The sequence below is a fragment of the Volvox carteri genome, assembly GCF_000143455.1.
Source record: "Volvox carteri f. nagariensis unplaced genomic scaffold VOLCAscaffold_69, whole genome shotgun sequence".
Classification (NCBI taxonomy): Eukaryota; Viridiplantae; Chlorophyta; class Chlorophyceae; order Chlamydomonadales; family Volvocaceae; genus Volvox; species Volvox carteri.
Window position 1 is genome coordinate 549,662 of NW_003307612.1, and position 7,856 is coordinate 557,517.

The 7,856-nt window shown below is 52.4% G+C and overlaps 2 protein-coding genes across 2 annotated transcripts in view; both read left to right on the plus strand.

Annotated features, from left to right (window-relative positions):
• Positions 1-4,715: 4,715 nt before the first annotated feature.
• VOLCADRAFT_107555 (uncharacterized protein) lies at positions 4,716-7,288 on the plus strand (the record flags this gene model as incomplete). Its single annotated transcript, XM_002957085.1, has 7 exons — positions 4,716-4,804; positions 4,841-5,041; positions 5,091-5,172; positions 5,353-5,524; positions 5,889-6,298; positions 6,424-6,567; positions 6,643-7,288. 7 exons carry the CDS (start codon positions 4,716-4,718, stop codon positions 6,757-6,759), a joined length of 1,215 nt encoding a protein of 404 aa, XP_002957131.1. The 3' UTR covers positions 6,760-7,288.
• A 24-nt stretch (positions 7,289-7,312) lies between these two features.
• jtnpB10 (jordan transposition protein) overlaps positions 7,313-7,856 on the plus strand; it is a gene marked incomplete at both ends in the record, with an annotated part of 7,909 nt that continues 7,365 nt past the window's right edge. Inside the window, 3 exons of the mRNA XM_002957086.1 lie at positions 7,313-7,315; positions 7,400-7,519; positions 7,669-7,815. Of these exons, the coding sequence (XP_002957132.1) occupies positions 7,313-7,315; positions 7,400-7,519; positions 7,669-7,815 (270 nt within the window). The remainder of the gene's footprint in view (positions 7,316-7,399; positions 7,520-7,668; positions 7,816-7,856) is intronic.

The window sequence follows — 7,856 nt, forward strand, 5'->3', positions numbered from 1 at the left end:
ACTTCGAACTGTATGAATGCGAATGAATAATCTTATTCGGGAGTTTCATGCCCTCAAAGCGGGAACAAACGCTAAAACTGAATACATACATAGTTCTAAATCTTCTACTAAAATTTGGGGTTGAAGGTGGGTAACCGATGGGTAACCCATGGGTTACCGACCCAATCAGTGCCTTAGGGTGGGCGGGGCTTCTCAATGAAGGTACAGCTGATGGTACGACTGATGGATAACCGAATGAATGTTGTGCACAGGGACATATTGGTGAAGTAATAGGTAATGGGAGTGGCACATTACTATGCAAATCGACAGAAATTGCTTGGGGCCCGTTCCATACGTTGACTGACTAAATCCTTCGTTGGATAGTTGATTGTTGGGGCACGTCTGCTTCGCTTGTATACTGGGGCGACTTCCTGGTGCCAGCCAGTTTTCGAAGGGCCTTACCCGCTCGGTCCAGAGCTGTAGGGGCCCTCATGGTCGGTCTTGTGGATGATTTCAGCACTATGAACTTATTTCAGAATACAGGACTGACTCTCTGTTTCCTGCTTGAACTATGGAAGGGGCAAACCACTGTAACTTGTGCGTGTTTCTGCTAAGTTTTCCGCACCGTTGCATTCTCCAAGCCATTCTTTCGTAAAACCGTCATAAGAATGCTTGAGACTGGCATAAGAACGTTCTCAGCAGCGCCAGCATTCTCAAGCCCTTCTTAGCATTCTTAGCGTTCTCAGGAACATTCTTTAGCACGCTTCCATTTTGGTAGGGAGTGCCACAAGTGCCGAGACAAACCGTTAACGCCAAGCTAAGCCGCGCCAGGTCAGCTGCGCTGTGCCGCGCTGCATTGTGCTCGCACTATGCACCTCGACGCACGTGTGTGCTCCCAGATGCCGTGTTCAATACGCCAAGAACATTCAGTAGATCAGAAGACCATTTCTCAATACCATGCGTGGTCATACACATTGCATCCGACACGGGGATCCCATGTACGAACGACCAAATTATACATACGACAACAAAAACACACATGCTTTCAAGAGGACGACATAGAAATGCACTTCCGGCCACGACCCGCAGTTGAGGCCAAAACTCAGCCGGGGGAGCCTATCCTCCTGCAGATGCACCGATGACACGCGAAACACACACACGCGTTCCGTGATCGACCATCCGTGGACTCCCTGTATTACCCCCGGGGGGATGATCTCCCCCCCCGGCCCGCCCCTTTCCTCGGGAGGATCCAACTCCCTTGTTGCCCGCGCGGTTTCCTAAAGAGGCACGTCCTGCATTCTTCACCGTGTTATCTTCTTCGTCAAAAGTCAAGTCAAGCCAAGCACCAGGGAATTAGGCCGCGGCCTGGAGGGCCTGGAGGACACCCCACAAGCTTTCTCAAACGTCCACGCCAGTTATGCTTCTGCTGCTGCAGCAGGAGGTAGGTAGGGTATTTCACCCAAAGCCCCGTCGCCTCCAACCTCCTATACACCCCATTCTTAAAGTGGGTATGGGAAAGGAAGGGGGGAGAGGCACTGCGCCTTGGTGGTGTGCCGCCGGTCGCTGAGGCAGGTAGGTGCTGGTCTAGTAGCAAAACAGCCATATCCATATACAATCACCAATCCATGCCCACCAGGGGAGCCACCACAGACACCACTGCAAAATGGACCGTGCTGGATGTCCGTTGCCCGTGTCTGGCAGGACCTTTCTGCTGCTGAGTTGGCGGCCCCATCCACAGCCAAGGGGGAACAACGAACAGCCGAGGAGGGCAGCGGGCAACAGAGCCGGAGCCCCAGGAGACCACCACCACCACCACCACTACCACCATTGCGCGCACTTTCGTCAAAGACCCGAATCCAAATGCTCTTTCCTGGGGGGCTGCACCGGGAAGGAAGTCCACAATGTGGTCACCGCACAGCACAGCACGGCACAGCGCAAAGTGCAAGTGTGGTGCAGCAGAGTGAGATATGTGACACACCACAAATGCAGAAAACAATAAAGAACCACACTCCCAACCCCAAGGGGCCCCAACGCTCGCAAGGACATCCGCGAAACGACAGCACAACAGAGGCGATCTACTGCGGCAAGGCCCCTCAACGGGGCGCAACAGTGGACCTTGACGCTCATATACAATCAAGACGGATGGCGATGCCACGAAACGACGCAATGGGTGACGGTGCCCCTCCTTAACCACCACATCGACATCCCTCCGCTACGGCACTCCACCCCTTTCCACCTGCAGTGCAGCTTTCAGCTAATCCCCCAAAACTGCACATACATACACATACACATACACGCACAGAACACACACCGCGCGCGAGGAGTAGCCAACCCGGTACCTCCCCTACCTCCACCAGCATTTGCCTCGCCCCACATCGACTCGACCCATCCAATCTGACCCGCACCTCGTCATGCGTCACCATATACATCGCGCCAAATTCATTTCATACACTGGGCAGGCAGTTGCGCGTCTTGGACTTCTGCCACCGCTCACGCACCTGGTAGGTACCTGGCCCATGCGGCGGGCGGGCGGGCGGGGGGACTCCGGTGAAACCGCCCTGTAGTGTACATCCCTCATTACCTCTTCGCACCGGTGAAGGGAGAGAGAATACATACAGTGGCCCACCAGTGCCCAAACCAAGATCAAAACCCAACTCAAAGCCAGCATCAGCAATGGGTCGTGCTATGCGGTCGTGTAATGTGGTCGTGCACACCTGCACCCCGCCCAACCCCCAATAATCCAAAATGGAAATGGGGAACATCAAACACTCGAGATCGCGATGATACGTCATGAACCCATATGCACCATGTACCATGTTGTTGCCTCTTGACGTGTATGCTTAAGTAAAAGCTCAACTAAAATATAACTAAAAACCGAAACCAAAATCCAAAGTCATCTGCTTGCGGCAGCGCAGATAGTCAGAGCGTCTCGAGGAGCGCCAGAGCAACCCTCTCCTCAAGTTTTCTTCCTGAGTGGTGGCGCGTTCGGGGGGTGATCCTTCCACCACTCAAAAAGCCACGCCGCAAGAGACATACATGCATACATACGTACATACGTACATAATACATGTATCAATTATAGGGTTGGCAAAAATACTATATTTATTTTCCCAAATAGTATAGTATAGTAAGAAATAGCACTATATATAGTAATATAGTACTATGATACTATTACTAGGCAGGTACACGCTCCCTGTAGAAGGGGGGTGTACGACCAACCGTTGTACCTGACTAGGGGGGCGGCTTTTTAAAGCCGAAAAGGGGCTCGGCCCCGGTGCAGCCACATGACCCCCGTTTGACATAATCATTATTGACTGAACGGTTAGCCTTTTCATGATGCGGCAATCCGTAGAATGACATACACACAAAGCAGGAGTGTCATTGCGGCAACGTGTGTTGTCGCTGCTGCGCCAAATCCGTGAGGCGGGACTGCCCTATTCGACGGCGGCCCTTCTGCTGGCTGGCAGTTCAAGGCGCGTCAAAGTGCCCGTGCTTCATGGACCAATTGTTGTCCGCTCCTAGCCAGGATACATTCGGGGATCGTTCCAGTTACACATTTTGAAGTCGGAATGCAGCGGCAAAGCTGATGGTGTGTCGCAAAGGCACACTTCGTTTGAACTTGGATTGAATGAATAAGAAGGACAACAATCAAACAGGCACGAGCTAGACGCCAGGAGGGAGGTGTTTAGAGTGTTGCCATGGGTCGGTCTAAAGTTGCCGAGCATGAACGAACCAACCCATAAAGGATCATGCCGTTTGATCATGAATCTAAGATGTAAGGGACATGCAACGACGTCAGAGGCAAGGGCTGCGGCGTGAGGGGAAATCAAACTCGAAGCCATTGAAAGCTATCTTCGCGATGTATTTGAATGTTCTCCTTTGGCCAACCGATAAAGAATCGATGTAGCTTCTACATTTAATCTTTAGTGGAGCGAGATATGTAACTTTATGTCAAACTCGGAGCCATGGAAAGCCATCTTTGTCGCGCTCCGATTTATCTGGAATGTCTCCTTTGGCCGGTGAATGTAGAATGCATATAGCTTCTACATGCAATCTTTTGCGGAGCGAGATATGTAACTGTTTGTCAAACTCGCACCCCTGGAAAGCTATCTTCGCGCTCCGATTTATCTGCAATTTCTCCTTTGGCATTTCGTTATAGAATGCTTATAGCTTCCATATTAAACCTTTTGCGGAGCGTGATATGTAAATTTATGTTTACCTCGCAGCCATGGAAAGCTATCTTCGCGCTCCGATTTATCTGGAATGTCTCCTTTGACATTTCAATATAGTATGGATATAGCATTCAAATGCTATTTTTTGCGGGGCGAGATATGTATGCCACTGACTGACTGACTGACTGACTGACAGGGGTGAACCCCGGGGGCTCGGCCCCCCGAAGGCGCTTCGCGCCCGGGGCCTCGCCCAAAAATTACACCGTTGGAAAGGTCTTCTTTTGTTCTTTCTAAATATCTACTTAGACATGAGAAAGCAGATCGCTGTGGTCATCCAGATCACTTTTTGTTAGTTCAGTGCCCGGTAGGTGGACCCCAAACCCCATGTCTCAAGGCGTGTTATGGCACATAAAGACATAATCACAGATAGAAGACCCAGTGTTGACAAGACAACACACGGACGCCATACTAGTGAAGTTCCTGCACTACAACGGCCCAGTACGTAACCCTCCAATTCAGCAAACTGCCGCAGCTCAAGTCATCGTTGCTCAGTCATCAATCTGCATGTTAGGGATGTACGTTTCCCTGCTGCTGCTGCTGCTGTGCTTCCTGCTCCTGCTCGTCCTCAGCAGAGCTGGTTCCACTCTGTTGCTGTTGCTGGCTGAGTGACGCTGCACGCTGTTTGATAGCCTTGCAAGCACCTTGCTTGATGTGGTGTGCGTTGCAACGCGGGTTGAGAAGCTCTGCGACGCGGGCGGTCTATGTGGGGAGGACTTCACCGATCCAAGGCGGCAGGCTGCCACGGCGTTCACAGATCAACTTGTGACCGTCCTGAAGGAGGGGCCCAAGCCGCTCAAGCTCCGCCGGCCTGGCAGCTATGTGTGGGGGTGGTGGGGGTCGTGCAAAGAAGCCCAAGCGGTCCAGCACGCGCTGCTGCAGGACCAGCACCACCCTTACAGACCGCATTCTTGACGACTTCCGGGACGACTTCCTTGCTACGAGCATCTTCGAAAACATCGAGGTGGGTGTGTGGGTGGGGTTTCACGGTGTACAATCTATTCCTATCCACTGACTGATTGACATTCTTCATCGAACAAGCACCATGTCCTAGAGGGAGAAACCAGAGATCCACACCACAGTGCATGCCGCCAGATCTAGCGCAGATCTACACCACAGTGCATTGTTGTTTGTGCTTTTGCAGAACTTGAAGCCGCGCCTGGCAAAGATCGTTGCGGACTTTGGGGGGTTTGACAAAGTTGCTTCCCTGGTGGGCATGAAGAGGCACGAAAAGGTCACGGAGGACCTCGTCTTTGATAAGCTGCGCGGCGCCACTAAGACCAAGTGGAGGAACACACGGCACCTAAAGAAAGGAGGTGCGATGGGGTTTGAAACAGCTCTGCGCCGAGGGCTAAAAATCAAACTATTTCTTTTTATATAAAATGCTATTTAATAATATTTCCTCTTTATTTAAATTGTATATTGGGTCTAGTACAACTAGTATAACTTGGGGTTTATATATACAATTTGAATAAAGATTTCCTAGAGAGATCTAGTGTACTTTAGTTTACTAAAATTACACCAGACAATCTCTGTATTGTTTTAGAGATTATCTCTATATTGTTTATGTGGACTATAATATAGTCCACATATGGCCAGCAACGTGCTCGGAATTTCTTGCTCTCCTAGGACTTCTGGGTTTGGATACCTATTAGGCGACCTAGAAACTAACGCGTGCAGGCCACGCATCTGAGGAGGAGGAAGAGGAGGAGGAGGAGGAGAACACCAAGGCCAACGAGAAGGAGGTCAAGGCCAAAGCTGTCGAAGATGATGATGAGGGCAGCCCACCCATTGAAAACATCCAGCCGGAGGCGGCCCCCGACAATGGCACAGAGCCTGGACCCAGCGGGGACAACAGGGACGCTGGGGCTGGGGCTGCTCTGCCAGCTGTTCACCAGGGCATGTGGCAGGCCCTGCTGGACGACAATGACAAAGAGCTGCAACGCTACACAGCTGCTGACGGGCACCTTGTGTACCTGCAAGAATGTGACCTCGTGGGGAAGACCAAGGGCTGCTTCCTTGTTGGAGCATGTAAGAAGGAGGACATCAAGCCCGAGGCTTTGGGGGCTGGATTACTATTGGGCGACCTGGTAAGCTTACACGCTGTCTGACAGGCGGTCTGCTGTGTGTCTGTATGCGTTTGTACCCTAACAAAGAACTTCCATCTGCGTGCTTGTAACTGTCGCCTGGCCTCTTACCACCTATGAACATACAGGATGACAAGACCGCTGACGGCTGCACTGATCTCCTGGTGATTGGCCGCGCCATGGCAGTCATCAAGGACCTTGGCACTGTGCACATTCCCCCGACTGGCCAGTCCTTTGCACTAAACGACCGGCCACTCCGCCTCTTCCAGAAGGTAAATCAAGGTTGAGCTGTGATATCACGTCTGCATCACATGTGTTGACTTTGTTCTGGTTGCTTCTGTCTGCAGGTGCGATGGCCCATTGTGGGATTGCTCGCAGTCAAGGGCAAGATGACCGCAGTCCAGTGGGCCATGAGGACCACTGGGCTGAGCAAGAAGCAGTTGGATGCGGTGGACTTGGAGTGATACACGCCCTGTTAGGAACCACCTTAGGTGTGGGAAGTGTAGGCGGTGTGTGGGGCTGTACTTGGCTATTGGGCTGTCCTGTCCATGCGCCTTGTTGCGAGCCCCTCAGCATAGGCCTTGTGATCGCGTTCAGGGATCCATCATAACACTCATTCATTTGGTATGCTGCAGTACCATATGCAGTTCCAGCATGGATCGAGCGTGTGATTGTATATATGTTGTAGGTATAAGTGCTGGCATGGTGGACCTGGACCTCATATGTGTGTCTGCCCGAATGGGAAGGCGGTCTGCTGTGAGAATCGGGCTCTAGCGAGATGGTGGCCCTAGGTTTTTGTTGGGCATACCTCTGTTTGAAGGCGCCCTTAATAACGGTTTAAGAATGCTGGGGGACGGAATGCTTGAGAACACTGTAACAATGCTGTGAGAATGCTGCAAGAATACTTGAGAATGCTGTGAGAACGCTTGAGAATGTTGTAAGAACGCTTGAGAATGCTGTGAGAACGCTATAAGAACGCTGTAAGAACGCTTGAGAATGCTGTAAGAACGCTTAAGAATGGTGAGAGAACGGTGTAAGAACGCTGTAAGAGATGGTGAGAGAACGCTGTAAGAACGCTTGAGAATGCTGTAAGAACACGTGCAGCTGCCACCGCCGGCGCCTGAGGATGCCCGTGGTGGTGAGGCGGCTGCTTTGCCATCCCCGTCAGCTGCAGGACCAGCAGCCATTGCCGGCCCACGGTTTCCGTGCACGGTAAGACAGCAGGTGGGGGAGCCTGAGGGGCGGGGTCGGTCCGTGTGAGGGAGGGTGCACCACAGAGCACACAACGGGTGCACCGCATGACACTGCCCGTTGACCAACCTGGTGAACCCGTCGTGCCTCCTGTGCATCACTCAGTGCGACGCGACCTGCAGGAGGGGGGCGCCTCTGCTACTGTGCAGCTGCCACCGCCGGCGCCTGAGGATGCCCGTGGTGGTAAGGCGGCTGCTTTGCCATCCCCGTCAGCTGCAGGACCAGCAGCCATTGCCGGCCCACGGTTTCCGTGCACGGTAAGACAGCAGGTGGGGGAGCCTGAGGGGCGGGGTCAGTCCGTGTGAGGGAG